General features: G+C 40.4%; 1 protein-coding gene across 1 annotated transcript in view; it reads left to right on the plus strand.

The window, feature by feature from the left end:
- Nucleotides 1-16,546, plus strand: part of sptlc2a (serine palmitoyltransferase, long chain base subunit 2a) — a 160,177-nt gene that overhangs the window by 18,656 nt on the left and 124,975 nt on the right. Inside the window, exon 3 of the mRNA XM_069915467.1 lies at nt 9,830-10,024. Coding sequence (XP_069771568.1) covers nt 9,830-10,024 — 195 coding nt within the window. The remainder of the gene's footprint in view (nt 1-9,829; nt 10,025-16,546) is intronic.

Here is a 16,546-nt window from a genome sequence, read left to right on the forward strand (position 1 = left end):
GTAGCCAGAGTATCATTAAATAAAGGGGAGGAGTAACTTCATGTTATTCCCAAAATATTTATGGTGCTTGTTTAAAAGTGACTCTACTGGTTTTGTAGGAGAAAAGTGTACGTGTTGTGGTTTTTTTTTTTTGCAAGTTGATCATGCAATTTGCATGGCGGGTTGCAGAGAAACCAAAACACTTGTACTTTGCCCAAATGAATGGATTTGAAGCATGTCATTACTGAACTGGAGCAAGTGTGGAGGGTCCAGCTTTGGTAAGGACCATTCATGTGCAAATGTAACTGGAAAGAAAGGACTTGCTGGTCTATTTAGCCCACCCCATAATGTGTTTTCAGGTTTCTAATGTTTAAATTGCTCTCATCAGAATATTGAATGCACTCTACTACTGCGTTTCAACTGTCATGGAATATTTCCCAGTTATATTTGACAATAAACAAAGAGCCTGATAAACTATTTTCAATTCAGGCAGACATTTTGTTAGAAAGTTGGTAATTTTTCTGCAAGGTTCAATAAATGCTGTGCAATCAGATGTCATCTGCAGACAAGACCCAAGGGATACTGTGGTTTGGTTTCCAACTCTTCTGGTTATTTGAGCTCATCACTCAACTGTATCTGCAGAATACTTTAAAGTTTACTGAGCATTTTTTCTTAGTCTAATGAATATTAATGGAAACTAAGGATTTAAAATTCCTCTGCTTGCTTTGGAGTAATTTAGCAGATTTAATTCACTGCTGTACTGCATGAGCAAAATAATCCTTATTCTCTCTACAGCAGCAATATAATTGCATATTTTCCATAAGTTATTGTGTAATTTGACTAATAGAATAATATACACTCAGTTGTGGCTTGGGTAGGATTGACTCGCTTCAGCCCGAGCCCCAGTCCTTTGTTTAATGCCTTGCATCAGAATTTTTTGTCATGAACGTGTCACAAAATTTGTTATTTTGTGGGAGCATTACAGGTGCAAATATTTTTTTAAATAAATAAATTAGTGCAAAACAAGAGAAAGGTAGCCTCTGTTTTTCATGGTTATTTCAAAAATCTGATGGCTGAGGGGAAGAAGCTGTTTTTGTGTCGTTGTGTATTCATCTTCAGGTTCCTGTACCTCTTTCCTGATGGTAGCAGTGTGAACAGGGCATGACCTGTGGGCAGTGGGGGTCATTGAGGATAGGAGGCTGCTTTGTTAAGACGCCACCTCAGTGGATTGTTGCCCTCCACCATCAGACTCCTTAACAACCTCTGCACTGATTTTTTTCTCTCTGTATTGCTCAGTTTGTTTACATGTCTACGTTGTGTACAGTTTTTGCACTACCAATAAGTGGTAATTCTGCCTGGCCCGCAGGAAAAAGAATCTCGGGGTTGCATGTGATGTCATGTATCTATCTTCAACCTCTCAGCAGATTGCAACTATTTCGATTCATCCTTGGCTTCTGGTTGGGGTGCTTGCGGTATGCATGTAAATTCTAGCCAGTGATACCAAGTTTGAGTTTTCCCTAAGTAGAAAAATAGGATTTGGCTCTTTAGTGTTGATATTGAATTGGTATTTCAATAATTTAAAATAAATATCATTTGAGTTGGAAATGTTTCATAGCTTTCATTATTAATGTAGAAGTTAGATAAAAGGGCCTGCTGCTCATGTCAGAGGATGAGCAAACATTCCCTCAATTTGTTGTGCTTGGCTTCAGAAATGAAATATAATTTTTAAAATGTGAAATCTAATATTGAGTGACTAGGCTTTTGTTTTACCAGCTCATAGGTCAAGGGTTATTGACAAGACTAGTATTTGTTCTTCACCATAATTACCCAAGAGAAAGCAAATATAGAACAATGCAGGAAAAGGCCTTTTAGTTCTTCTGTGCCAAGAACCATGTCCAAATCAAACTAACAATTTGTTTGCACTTGATAGATATCCCTTTATATTCATGTCTATCCAGAAGCCTCTAAAACACTACTTTTGCATTTGTATCCATCATTACTGTCAATATTTGCTCCACACATCAACCTTGCATTTCCTCCCTTGCACCTTAAATGCATGTCCTCTAGTGAGTGATGCTTTTGTTCTTGGGAAAGGATTCTGACTGGCCATCCAATGAGGCTTTGTAATTATGAACATCAGGTCACCCTTCCGCCTCCTGCACTTCAAAGGAAACAACTCGTTCATCCAATCTCTCACCTTAACTCTCCCTCCCAACCAGGCCACACCCTGGTAAACCTGAACTCGTTCCAAAGTTGCCACATTCTTATTGCAATGGGATAACCAGGATTGGAGTGCGACCTAACCAATATTTCGTATGGATGAAGATGACCTCCTTTTATACTCGGTGCCCCACCCAATGAAGCCAAGCAAACAATGCATCTTCTTTACCATCCTGTCTACTTGTGTGGAAATGAGCTAATGACTTGGACTCCCAGATACCTCTGCACATCAATACTTTAAGAGCCTTGCTACTAACTGCACATTCCCCTTACTTTTAACCCTTCAACGTACAGCACCTCTCATTTGTCTGGATTAATTTACATCTTCTTTGTCCATATGTGTAACTGTAAATCATGTATTCTTTGACAGCCCTCTACACTGTCCACAACTCCACCAATCTTTGTAATATGTGCAAATTTACTACATCTACTATTTCATCCAAGCCATTCGTGCATATCGCAAACAGGGCTCCTAACACCCATCCCTGCAGAACATCACTGGTCACGATCACCAGTCCAAATAAGCTTTCTATTACCCTTCATCTTCGAGCCCACCAATTTCTAGCCAAACTATTATCTTGCCTTGGACCCCATGCATATGTATGTTCTAAAATTAATTACTTTGAGGAATTTTGTCAAAAGGATTGCTAAAATCCATATGGACAATGCCCACTGCCCTGTCCTCAACATCCATCTTTGTCACTACCTCAAAAAAAAATTCTCAATCAAATTGGGTAGACATGACCAGGCCCTCTCAAAGTCACGTTGACTTTCCTTAAACTTTGCAAGGCCCCAACAATCTCATTGCTTGCCTTTTTCAATAACTGCAGATGTTTGCCATCAGGTGCAAGAGATATGTCCAGATTTCAGATTTATTGTCAGGGTATATAACCGTTTACGGAGCTGAAACAGGCCATGTCGGCCCTTTGAGTCTGCACCAGTTCACTAGAACAACTCCACTCGCTCAACCCTCCCGCTCTCCGCCCATAATCCTCCAATCCCCTTACCTCCATGTACACATCCAATCTTCTCTTAAATGACAGAAGGGACCCTGCCGCAACTATCTCATTTGGAAAATGATTCCATTCTGCCACCACTCGCTGAGTGAAAAAGCATCCTCTAATATTTCTCCTAAAGTTTTGCCCCCTTACCCTTAACTTATGTCCTCTTGTTCTAACCTCCCCTGCCCCCAGGGGAAAGAGTCTGTTTATGTCTAGTCTATCTATTCCTTTCATAATTTTAAATACCTCTATCAAGTTCCCTTTCAGTCCTCTACATTCCAATGAATAAAGTCCCAGTCTCCTTAATCTCTCCCTGTAATCCAGATGCTGTAAGCCAGGTAACATCCTTGTAAACCTTCTCTGCACCTTTTCCACCTTATCTATATCCTTTCTATAATTTGGAGACCAGAACTGAGCACAATACTCCAAACCTGGCCTCACCATTGCCTTAAACAGTCACAGCATCACCTCCCAGCTCCTATACTCTATACTATGATTTATGAAGGCCAGCATACCATACATCTTCTTAACCACCCTGTCTACATGGGAATCCACCTTCAGTGAATTCTGCACCATAACCCCCAGGTCCTTCTGCTCTTCTGCATGCCTCAATGCCCTCCCCTTACATGTATATGTCCGATTCTGGTTATTTTTACCAAAATGCAGCACCTCGCACTTGTCTACATTGAATTCCATCTGTCATCTTTCAGCCCACTCTTCCAAACAAACCAAATCCTTCTGTAATCCAAGAAAACCTACTTCACTATCCACCACTCCCCCTATTTTTGTATCATCTGCGTATTTGCTTACCCAGTTAACCACACCCTCCTCTAAATCATTAATATAAATAAACAAGGGACCCAGGATCGATCCAAAATACATGACAACCATGAGATTCTTTCCTGCAGGTGAGGCAAAATTACTTTTGGTAGTACAAAAAAAACAACACAATGTACGCATGTAAAAAAAAGTAAACCAATGGCAATACAGAGGGAAAAAATAAAGTACAAAAGTAAGAATCCATAAAGGAGTTCCTGATTGAATTTATTGTTGAGGAGTCGTGGTGGATGGGGTAGCAACTTTCTGAACTTGGTGGTTGAGTCTTGCAGCAAAAACAAGGCACATGCCAGGTGATGGGAAACCTTGATTGCTGCTGCTCTCCGACAGCAGCATTCCTTGTAGATGTTCTTGATGAAGGGGAAGGTTTTGCTTGTGATGTCCTAGGCAGTGTCCATGACTTTTTGCAGGGCTTTATGCTCAGGCGTATTGGTGTCCTCATACCAGACTGTGATGCAGCTGGTCAGCACACTGTCCACCACACATCTGCAGAAATTTGCTCGGGTTTCTGCTGTCATACCAAACCTCCACAAACTCCTGAGGAAGTAGAGATGCTGATGTGCTTTCTTCACGATGCCGTGAGTGTGTTGGGTCCAGAAAGGATTCTCCGAGATGGTGATTCACAAGAACTTAAATTTGCTCACCCTCTTCACCTCTGATTCCCCAATAATGACTGGATTGAACACCTGCTTTTCCCTTCCTGAAGTCTGCAGTTAGCTTCGTGGTTTTGGTGGCATTGAGAGAGAAGTGGTTATTTTAAATCTCCATGCTCCATGCTGACTCATTGCCCCTTTTTATACAACCCATTAATTACCATGGTATCATAAGAAAATTTGTTGATGTCCTTACGAAGTCATAGTCATGGGTTTATAATGAGTAGAGCTTGGGTCCATGAACACAGCACTGTGGTGCCCCGGTACTGATGGAGATGTCTCGTCTCTGCCAGCCCTTTTCCATCTAAATCTGAGGCACCTTGCATACCCTCCATTTTGGCAACTTTTGATTCCTCCAACTCTCTTCATTCTGCATGTCCAATTTTTATACACTTCCATCCCTGTCTGGAAGGTCTTAATGTCCTTTGCTTTCTACAGCAAAGATACAACCAGTACTACTCTATTAGTTCCTGCCTAGCAGAACAATGTTCTTGGGACACAAGAGACTGCAAATGCTGGAATTTGGAGCAAAAAATAATCAGGCAGTTGTATGATATCTCTTCCTGCATTTGACTCTCTTTTTCTCTTACCTCTCTAATTTCAGACTTGACAATCAGCTCTAGTAACCCCATCTCTTGCCCTCTCCATTTATTAGTCCTCCAAAACAGGTCCAGTTTACAACATCTGCAAATACTTCTTTCTCTTCTCTTTTAAAGTGTTGCAGTCCTTGCAGTAAAGGTGCAGCATAATGCTGTGAGGGAATTTTGTTTTAATCGAGTGCTGAAGGCGTATTGGGTATGGGCGGAGAGCTGATCTCTTACCAGATGACACTAAAAGGAATGTGTTTATGATGTTCTTTGCACCTGCTCATCCAGAAGTTGAAGGATGTGGGTTTGGAGATTCTGTTGAAGCTTTCAGAAGTTGCTACCATGTGTTCCTGTACACTTTTGTACCTTCAGGTGGAGGAGGGGCCTTGGGAAGGTGGTCTTTGCTTTCCACTTTAGTCCAAGTTAGAATATTAGCTAGTTGTATGTGAGGGTGGCTTATGTTATCAGTGGAGTTCTGAGTAAGACTGAAGTCTGCAATTATCAGTAAATATCCTCACTTCTATCTGAAATGGAGGGTAGTGTATTGATAAAGTACGTGGTCAAATCACTGATTCTGTCATGGCTAATTTGGGGTTGAGTCGACTGATATGGGGGCATAGATACCTCTGAGCTCAAAACCTTGTAAAAGATAGTGGACACAGCCCAGTATATCACAGGCAAAACTCTCCTCACCATCAAAAAAAATCTAAGTGCAACACTGCCGTCGGAGAATAGCAGCAATCCTAAGGATCCACACCATCCAGGACATTCTCACTGCTGCCATCAGGAAAGATGAATGTGTCACCATCAAGTTCAGGAACAGTTGCTACTCCTCCACCATCAAACTCCTAAACAAACTCAGTCAGAGCCTCATTTAAGGTCTCTGACTTTACACTTTATTTATTACTGAATATTTTTCTTTTTTAATATTTCTCTATTATATTAATATCTTTCCTTGATTACATTGGCCCACAGGAAAAAGAATCTCAGGGTTTTAAGTGATGTGTATGTTCTCCGACAATAAACATGAACTTTGAACTTGGACTTTCAACAACCATAGTCCAGTTCCTTGGTGTGACAGAAAACTGACCAGTGGAAAATTTCCTGCTAGTTACCGTTAACAAATTTTTACTAGGACACAGTCAAATATGGTTACCTTGATATAAATTTTAACCTTATCACTAGAATTTGGCTCCTTGCCTAATTAGAGATCAGGAGTCCGAACTCGAGCCAAGTATCAGTGAGCAATTTTTTTTTAAATTAATTGCATTTAAATGATACATTTGATGAATCTGAATAAATTGGCTGAATTTCAGTTTTCCTATTTTGTAGGGAAATACTGTGCAATTTTCTACATTTAGGGAAAGATAGGTATAAAGCCTTCTGATTAAATTATTCCTTGACTCGTGTTTATCAAATGTTAAAATGCAACAGGTGTCTCTGACTTCATCAAGACCTGAGTGGATGAGTGTGTGCTGGGTGTTCCCCAACCAAAAGCCCTGGATGAATCAGAGTTTGCAACCTTGAGGGTGAGAACAAGGACTTTTAAGACCAAGATCTTTACAACCTGCGGAAGGCTATCTCTGAAGCAAAGTGATCATTCCAGAGGAAGCTAGGGACAGTTACACGCCACCTATGGCAGGGAGTGCAGGCCATTCCAGCCTACAAAGTGAAGGTGAACACTATAGATGGCTGTGATGCTTCATTATCCAATGATCTGAACACCTTCTATGCACACTTTGAGAAGAATCACCAAACAGTGCCTACTAGAATCCCTGAAAGGCTGAAGGCCCTAGATCTGTATCTGAAGTCAGAACATCATTCAAGAGGGTCAGACCCTGACGGTTGGCACTGAAAATCTGCACCAACCAACTCGATGGTGTGTTCAGTCATTTTCTATCTCTCATTGGTCCAATCAGATTCCCTCCTGATTCAATCATCCCAGTACCCAAGCAGAGTAGTATGAGCTGCCTCAACAACTCCCACCTAGGGCTTACAGCTACCAAATTTTAAGAATTATTATAGAGCAGCACAATTAAGAGATCTATCAGATTTTTATCAAACAAGGGAAAAACTAGATTGGACCAGGTTAGAGCGAGATAAAATAGGGGAGAAGGTACCAGAACATACTTTAAAAGTGGGATGAAAAACTGGTACAACATAGAAGTTCACCAGTACTGCACCATCTGCTCAACGTTTGGCAGAAGATTCACGTAGAAAGGAAAAAAACAAATGACCAACTACCAAAATTATTATTGACGCAAAATCAACTAATCCCTTTCACAGTAGATAACCTTTAGAGAAAGGGAGAGAAAAGGGATCAAAAAATAGAAAATTGTTTTTTGGGAAAATAATTTATTATCTTTTGAACAAATGAAGTACAAATATGGTATAACTCGCGGTACAATGTTTGCATACCACCTACTGAAAATCTACTTGAAGGACAAATTGGGAAGCAGGCTGAGGTTACCAGAAGGTGATTACAGACACAATGATAATTAAAAGATTTATAACAAGCATGTACATCAAACTGCAAGAGAAAGAGAACGAGGAAACAAGCTGTAAACCCAAACAAAAGTGGGAACAAGATCTAAACATAAAGATAAAGAATGAAACATGGGAAAAGCTATGCTCCGGAACTATGAGAAATACAATAAACACGAGGTTGCGCATGATACACAGACTATATATCATGCCCCAAAAGTTAAATAAATGGGACCCAACAGTATCAGATAGATGTTTTCGCTGTAAGAAGGAAACGGGATCAACAGTACATGCAATTTGGGCATGTGAGAAAGTGGAAAAGTTTGGGAAGATCTAAATCTAAATAAAATCACAAAAAGCAATATACCAAAAAAATCCAGAGATCTTTCTTCTAAGTAATATAAGAAGTAAAGAATTAGGCCTCAAATTGAATGAAGCACAAAAAAGATTTATTATGATAGCCTTAGCTGTAGCAAAAAAATGTATAATGTCAACCTGGAAATCAGAAGAGAGCCTGAGAGTACAGCAGTGGTACATAGAAATGAATAAATGTATTCCATTGGAAAAAATAACATATAATTTAAAAAATAAAGTCACAGTATTCGAACAAATTTGGGAACCGTACATGGAACACAACAGAGAGGGCCTACCGTGCACCTCCACCCCCTAAAATAACAGAATGAGAAGACGACGAAATGAACTAACCCAGTGTGTAAAAGTAGATGACACAATTTTCTTGTTTATTTTCATTGTGTGATGACATTGTTTAATGGGTTTATTGTATATGTTGAATGTTTAGTGAGGGGGGTGGGAAGGGAGGGGGGAAATGGGAGAAAATGACACTGTGTATATTCAAGAGGGAAATGGTTCATAGTGTGAAAAATAAAATATTTTAAAAAAAAAAAAAGCAACTCACACCCAGTATCACTAACTTCTATGGTGATGAAATGCTTTGAGAGGCTGGTCAGGGCCAGAATTAACATGTACCTAAGCAAGGATCTGGACCTGCTGCAATTTACCTATCGTCACAATTGCTCCCCAGCAGGTGCAATATCGCTGGCTCTCCACTCAACTCTGGATTACCTCAAAAAACAGCAATTCATACATATGCTGCTCTTCATCAACTACAGCTCAGCCTTCAATACCATTATTTCCTCAGTGCTGGTCGAGAAGCTACAAACACTCGGCTTCTCTACCTCTGCAATTGGATCCTTGACTTTCTTATCGGAAGACCACATTCGGTACAAATTGGAAACAACGTCTCCTCCTCTCTGATTATCAACACAGGCACACCTCAAGGATGTAATCACCTATTTCATGCAGTAAATTCCCTATTTTGATTTGAAAAGCAGTGTTGAAACAATGTGCTGATATTTATTTTCAGAACACTGTAAAAAATCTTTAGAATATATTTCTATCAAGATGTTTTGAGCACGTTAATTGAATTGAGATGTGTTGAACCTTGGAGGTTTAAAGGATATTAAAACCAATGTAAAATTATTACTTGGGAACAGACTGTCTTGAGCAGTACTGTTCAAGTGCTAAAGAATAATGTGTCCATTGCCCTAAATTGAACAGTGCTTTCTAAAATTTTTTTGGGGTTGAGTAATGGACTCAAGCATTTTAATCCAAAGTGCTGGAGAAACTTAGCAGGTCATGCAAAGTTCTTCATAGCAAAAATACATAACCAACGTTTTGGGCCTGAACCCTTCAAGATGTGAGCAAAGAGCCTGAATAAAAAGGTGGGGATGGAGCAGGGAAAGGAGCATAGGCCAACAGACAGGAGGTCATAAGCAATTTATTCTTTAAAAAAAAATCCTGTCCATGTTTTTAATCCTTCAGTTGAATACAAAGGTAGCACTGCTTGTTCTAATTGAAACCCAAGCTATTTTGTAGCCCAAATGGATAATTACAAACTATAATTCAGTGGCATTAATATATGCAAGTTGTAATTGTAGCTAATCTTAACAGCAACATGTGGAAATCCCAGTGATCTTGGGGAGTTGAACTGAAAATTGCTGCCAAACAGCAGTGTATTCATGGTGTGTGAATGACTTTTCTGTTCTAGATTCATCATGTTGCACAGAATGGAGGCCTGTACAAAAAGCCATTTAATCAATCCTTTGAGGAAACTCCCATGCTCGTTGCTGTCTTGACCTATATGGGATATGGAATCCTGACGCTGTTTGGCTACCTCAGGGACTTTCTTCGGCACTGGAAGATTGAAAAGTGTCATCATGCTACTGAGCTTGAAGAGCAAAAGGCAAGTATATCATTTGCATCATTTCTCATTGTTTTACTGTAGCTTTTAAATGATGTATTGCTTTGTATTGCAGACCTGTATCCCCAGGCCAAATCAATAACTTACAATTTCCGAAGTAGGCTTTATTTTTGCATGATATTCAGGAATTTTCACAGCTCTGTAAAAATGAAGATCAGTAACCTTTTGTGTTTGTATGAATACATTTTTTTTAAGAAAATGATCAGTGCTAATGGTTTATGGTGGATACACTGCTTAGATTCAGTTCAGCAAGCTGCTCTGTGTGAAAGAAGTGAACAAAGGGATTTTGTCATGTATTAAGACACTGTACTTTTTATCCATTGGATAATCCATGAAATGCTAACATTTTTTCTACTAGCTCTGAATAAGATTACCAACATTAACAAAATAAATGAACGAGAACATTCTCTCAGGGTTCCATCTCATGCCATGTTAGAAAAATGAGTGGTTGTCACTGGGCTTTCAATAAAATGGTTCATCGGTGTCCTTTGATTCAGAAATGGGATAGTTATGCACCAATTTGAAAGTTGTATAGCGTAGTTTAAAAAAAAATTAATCAGTTGGAATTTTTGCATCGAATGATCAAGACAGCATTTCTGGCAATTTAGCATTAAATTGTCAACCTAGGTAATGCTGCATTGAATGAATGTTTTTTTGTCATGTGTCCCAAAATAAACTAAGAAGCTTTGTTTTATGTACTACCTACCTAGACAATTCAACTCGTACAGTAGATTCTGCAGGAATAACAAATATACAAAATATAGAGTATTTTGGCAAAGTCTTTGCTCATGTAACTCTGGCACGTTAACAAACTCTGGCAGAATGGGTCTACCCTGTGTCTCAATGTGGTTTCCGCACAGGGAGGCCAACTGTCAACATGATTTTCTCACTCCATCAACTCCAAGAGAAGTGCAGGGAACAAGAGAAACCCCTCCATCACTTTCATCAACTTGACCAAGGCATTTCGACCTTGTTAGCAGGGATGGGCTCTTTCAGATTCTCCCCAAGATCAGCTTTCCCCCAAACTCCATAGTACCATCAAGTTATTCCATGACAACATTAGGACTACTGTTCAGTACGATAGCAGTTCATCAGAACCCTTCCCTATTCATGGTGGAGTCAAACAAGGATGTGCGTTGGCCCCAACATTATTCAGCATCTTCTCTCTGCTATCAAAGTTTGGGACGTTGACAGAAGGCAGCTACATGAACACCGGGTCTGATGGGCGACTGTTCAATCCTGCGCACCTGAGAGCAAGTACAAAGGTGTGAAAGATATTACTACGCGATGTGCTCTTTGGCAATGAGGCTGCTATAATCTCCCACACTCAGCAGCAAATGCAAACTCTCATGGACCAGTTCTCTAAGACCATGCAAGAACTTCAGACTTACCATCAGCTTAAAGAAAACAAATGTCCTTGCCCAGAATGTAGTGGAGACACCAGTCATTACCATCAACAACTACGACCTATAAGTGGTCCATGAGTTCAAATACTTGGGGTCAGCCATTAGTGACGCCATCTCCCTTGATTCTGCAATCAATAGACATGTCGACAGAGCAGCAGTGATCCTTGTTCAACTCTCCTTGTGGGTCTGGGAGAATCAGAAACTCACTACAAAGACCAAGACTGCTGTGTACCATGTATGTGTTATCAGTATCTTCCTATATGATAGCAAGTGGACCACCTACTCCAACTCAGTGGAAACTCAACAGTTTTCACCTGTACAGTCTTTGCCACATCTTCAGCATCAGCTGGAGAGACGGTCCCAAATTCTGAAGTCTTCTCCCGTGCTGGACTTCCCACAATGTTCACGCTTTTAAGATTCTACGCTGGTTGAACCACACCCATCACATGAAGGATGGTAGACTGTTAAAAGACATCCTCTATGGAGAATTCGCAATAAGTAAGAGGAATGTTGGTAGACCCCAGCTTTGCTTCAAGGACCTCTGCAAGTGCAACATGGAAGCCTTAAAAAATCAACAGACTGCTGGGAGGATACAGCAGATGACCGCAACAAATGGCGAGGTACTCTTCATCAACACCTAGAGCAAGGTGAAAGGGTGATCTTGAGTCATTTTGAGGAGCAGAGAGCACAGTGGACAATTCAATGCTACCCTATATTTGCATTAACTACGATAAAGCCTGCAGTAAGATCAGCCTCCATAGCCATAGTCAACGCTGCTAAACAAACCAGTGACTACCAGAGGTGCAATCATGACTGAAGGAGACCAAGAGAGAATAGAGTAGTATAACAATTGTCAGAGTACAGGATATGGAGAAATAGTAGTTATAAAAGACACTACGAGGGCATCATCTTGTGAGATCCGTTCAAGAGCTAATAACGCAAGGAAAGAAACTGTTCTTGAATCTGGAAGTTTGAGTTCTCCAATGTAATCTTTTGCCCAACAGAAGGGAGGGATGGAGAAGAGAATGACTGGGGGTGGGATGAGACCTTTATTTTAGGAACTCTTCCGAGAAATAAATGAAGTTGAAGTGGGCGGTGGGCACTGGGGTGGGGGGGGGGGGTGGGGGGGAAGAACCACAAACATTCACTTTATCTATTTACTTGATGTTTCAAATCAATGACCTTCAGTTCTGAGGGAAAAGCAGATAATTATGAGCTATCAAGAGGTGATTATAAATTTTTTGGGCAGAATGGAATTAGCCTCTAGGAATGAGTTAATTGTGAAATTAACATAAATCTAGATTTTATGCTTGCTCATTACATCTGCACTGGCTTTATTAAAATATGAAATCTTTACAAATTTCTATGTACATACAGGGATGATGCATTTACTAGAGAAAATCTGAAAATAAGATGTCTGCTATGTAAAGTGATACGTTTGCATAAAAACTAAGGAATCTCTGCAATTCCCTACCCAAGAGAACTGTGGCATTTCAATTATTGATTATGGTATTTTCATAATCATTTCTATATTACTGGTCTGTCATTTATTTAACTCGTCCTGTTATTATAATATATGAAGTCATAATCATAGAGCTACACCCCATATAAACAAACCCTTCATCCTAAATTGCACTGACCAAGCTGCCTATCTGAGCGAGTCCCATTTGTTTTAAATATATTTCTAACCAAGTGCCTATTACAGTGAGAAGGGTTCTGAACAGACCTGAACATTTATGCATTCATTTATAGAGCACAATTTAGAGTTTAGAATTAGTGAAAATATCATTTGGCAAAGACAAGATGGTAGCACTTGTGAAGTTCATTCAGGAGCCAAATGGCTGTGGGGAAGAAACTATTTATGCCGATGATGTCCATTTTCACACTCTTCAGCCTTCTCCCTGATGGGAGGAAGAAGAGTGTGTCTGAAGTATGATGGGTCCTTCAATATGTTGGCTTCCTTTCCTAGGCAGTGAGAGATGGAGATGGTTCCACAGAGGAGAGGAAAGCTTGTTACTTGTGCCTCTAAAGTTACTAAACCATCCCTATCAGTTTACCTATTTAAATGTTAATTGTTTCTACCATACAGTAGCTTGATGTGGAGGGATGTAGATAATGCTACTTTTTTTTGAAAGGTGAGAGAAGGGCTTGTAATGTCCAATGTATTTATCTACAGAGGGCTAAGAGCATACTGTTACAAGATCAAACCAGCAACCACAAAGAAGGCATATCACACAGGGGTAAAGATGAACAATTACTTTATTAACAAAAAATTCACCTTCAAATTTTAATTCAAAATCCCCCCCTTTATAACAATGCCCACTATGCAAATTTCTATAACAGTGTAAAACTAATAAATTCCCCAGCCTTAATATAACATATGTAATTAAAGTCTAAGTTATATTTCCAACCAGCCCACAGAAAAGCTTAGACACAAAACACAAGACTCACAAAAACTTTGATCTCAACTGAAGCAAAGATCATAAACAAAATTCAGTTTGATTGGTAAACTGAAGCCAAAAGATCTTGGAGAGTGAGCACAAAATTCGAAGTTGTCTTGTGTTGCTTGCAGAGAGAGGAACCACTGGCTTGGTCCGGATCCTTCTAGTTGCCTTCGGAATGTTCATCCTTTTTGAAATCCCAACATTCTAAACTGTCCTCCAGACCATGACTCATGGTCTTAGCCTCCTTCCACTCCACAGCACCACCCAGTGTGGTTTATCATCCAAGTCCAGAAATTTTCTGGACATTTTCTGCACATGCTCAGTCCGTCTCCCACTCTCTCAGCAGTCCACCTTCACCTTGGCTCTCTAAGGCAAACTGTCACTTTTTAACATAAAACCATACAACACAGAACTCTGTAACAATACCCATGAACAGAAATTTCCTGGAGTTGTATATTGAGAAAGTGAAATTTCTTCCCCCCCCCCCAACCCATCACCCTGCTCTGGATTCTACTATATCCATTCCATTGTATTTCAAGCTCTGGTTGATGTTTCATTTTTTGGTCTTTGAGTTTTGAGAAAAATCTCATGCTAGAATATTGAACAATGAGAAGGGAGAGAAACTCTGCAGGTCAGAGAACATCAATGAAGAGAAATAGGCAGTGTTTTGGGTTGGAATTTTATTTGGAACTGTAAGGAGTGCTAGCAAATGTTAAAAAGGGAGAGCTAGGCCTATGGAGAAGCAAGGTGGTAATAGGCCACTGGACAAATGAGATGGGAGAGGTGCAATGGGAAGACAAGTGCTGGTGGAGACCACATGGTAGTGGTGGCTCCACCCAAACTTTCCCGGTTGACTGAGTTTTCAAGCATCTCCTTAACTGGCCTGTTTTCTGAATATTGCCCAACCTGTTTCCCATTCTCGACAGAAACCCTAGCACATTCAAACCACTACCCTTAATCTTGCAATCCAAGCTTGACTCTCGCACATTTCTTTTGCTTTTTTTCCTGTCTTCAATCTCTGGGCAACGCTCATCTCTGTGCACCAGACAATCTCAACTTTATTCTGTCAATAATTAGCAAGTGCCTTGGTCTGAAGCTTCTGCAATCTATTTAAAACCGAAAAAACTAAAATTAAGATGTTTTGACATTTAAAGATCTAAAAATTTTCTCTAACCAGGAGCTTTATTAGAACTTGTCAGTTTTTTGTTCTGTTAAATACCTTGCTTTCTTTCCTTTCATTATGGTGCGACATTTATGCAAGTCATACCATGACTACTAGCCCCCCCAACATCTCCATCGGGCACACAAAACTCAAAACGGTCAACCAGTTTACCTATCTCGGCTGCACCATTTCATCGGATGCAAGGATCGACAACGAGATAGACAACAGACTCGCCAAGGCAAATAGCGCCTTTGGAAGACTACACAAAAGAGTCTGGAAAAGCAACCAACAGAAAAACCTCACAAAGATTAGAGTATACAAAGCCGTTGTCATACCCACACTCCTGTTCGGCTCCGAATCATGGGTCCTCTACCGGCATCACCTACAGCTCTGAGAACGCTTCCACCAGCGTTGTCTCCGCTCCATCCTCAACATTCATTGGAGCGACTTCATCCCTAACATCGAAGTACTCGAGATGGCAGAGGCCGACAGCATCGAATCCACGCTGCTGAAGATCCAACTGCGCTGGGTAGGTCACGTCTCCAGGATGGAGGACCATTGCCTTCCCAAGATCGTGTTATATGGTGAGCTCTCCACTGGCCACCGTGACAGAGGTGCACCAAAGAAGAGGTACAAGGACTGCCTAAAGAAATCTCTTGGTGCCTGCCACATTGACCACCGCCAGTGGGCTGATCTCGCCTCAAACCGTGCATCTTGGCGCCTCACAGTTCGGCAGGCAGCAACCTCCTTTGAAGAAGACCGCAGAGTCCACCTCACTGACAAAAGACAAAGGAGGAAAATCCCAACACCCAACCCCAACCAACCAATTTTCCCCTGCAACCGCTGCAACCGTGTCTACCTGTCCCGCATCGGAGCCTGCAGCTGACGTGGACATTTACCCCTCCATAAATCTTCGTCTGCGAAGCCAAGCCAAAGAAAGAAGAAAAAAAACCAGTAACACTTGGAGATATGTTTGACCCAATCAAATTTATTGCTGATGTCTCCTGATACGTATTTCAATCTTTCTGCAGTGAAACAGCAATGATGTTGTGCAGTTAGCATAAAGAAAATTCTTGGACAATACCAGTCAGCTGTGGCTTATCCCAGAGTCCAAACACTGCGTTAGCCTTGAGCCAAGACCTGAGCACACGACACTCAACGACTGCATTGTCAGGAATGCCATCTTTTGGATGTGATATTAAACAAAGGTCCTATCTGTGATCCATGATGTGAATACTATGAGATTATTTCCAAACGTGGGATGTAATCTGTTTTTTTCTGTGCAACTATAGGAGCTTGCACTGCAAATTATTGCTGCTGGTTTGCTATGGATTTAAAAGGAGAAAGGTCATTTGAGAAACTCTGGTCTTGCAAAAATAAATTGCTGTAGCTTCATCCTAAAATTTCTACTTTGAGCAAAAACTTGTGCAAAAGACTTAAATTGAAAAATATAGTGAAGTTGAATCTTAGATTTGCAAAGTTGTGAACTTGG

Source organism: Narcine bancroftii, chromosome 2 (genome assembly GCF_036971445.1).
Source record: "Narcine bancroftii isolate sNarBan1 chromosome 2, sNarBan1.hap1, whole genome shotgun sequence".
NCBI classification, from domain to species: domain Eukaryota; kingdom Metazoa; phylum Chordata; class Chondrichthyes; order Torpediniformes; family Narcinidae; genus Narcine; species Narcine bancroftii.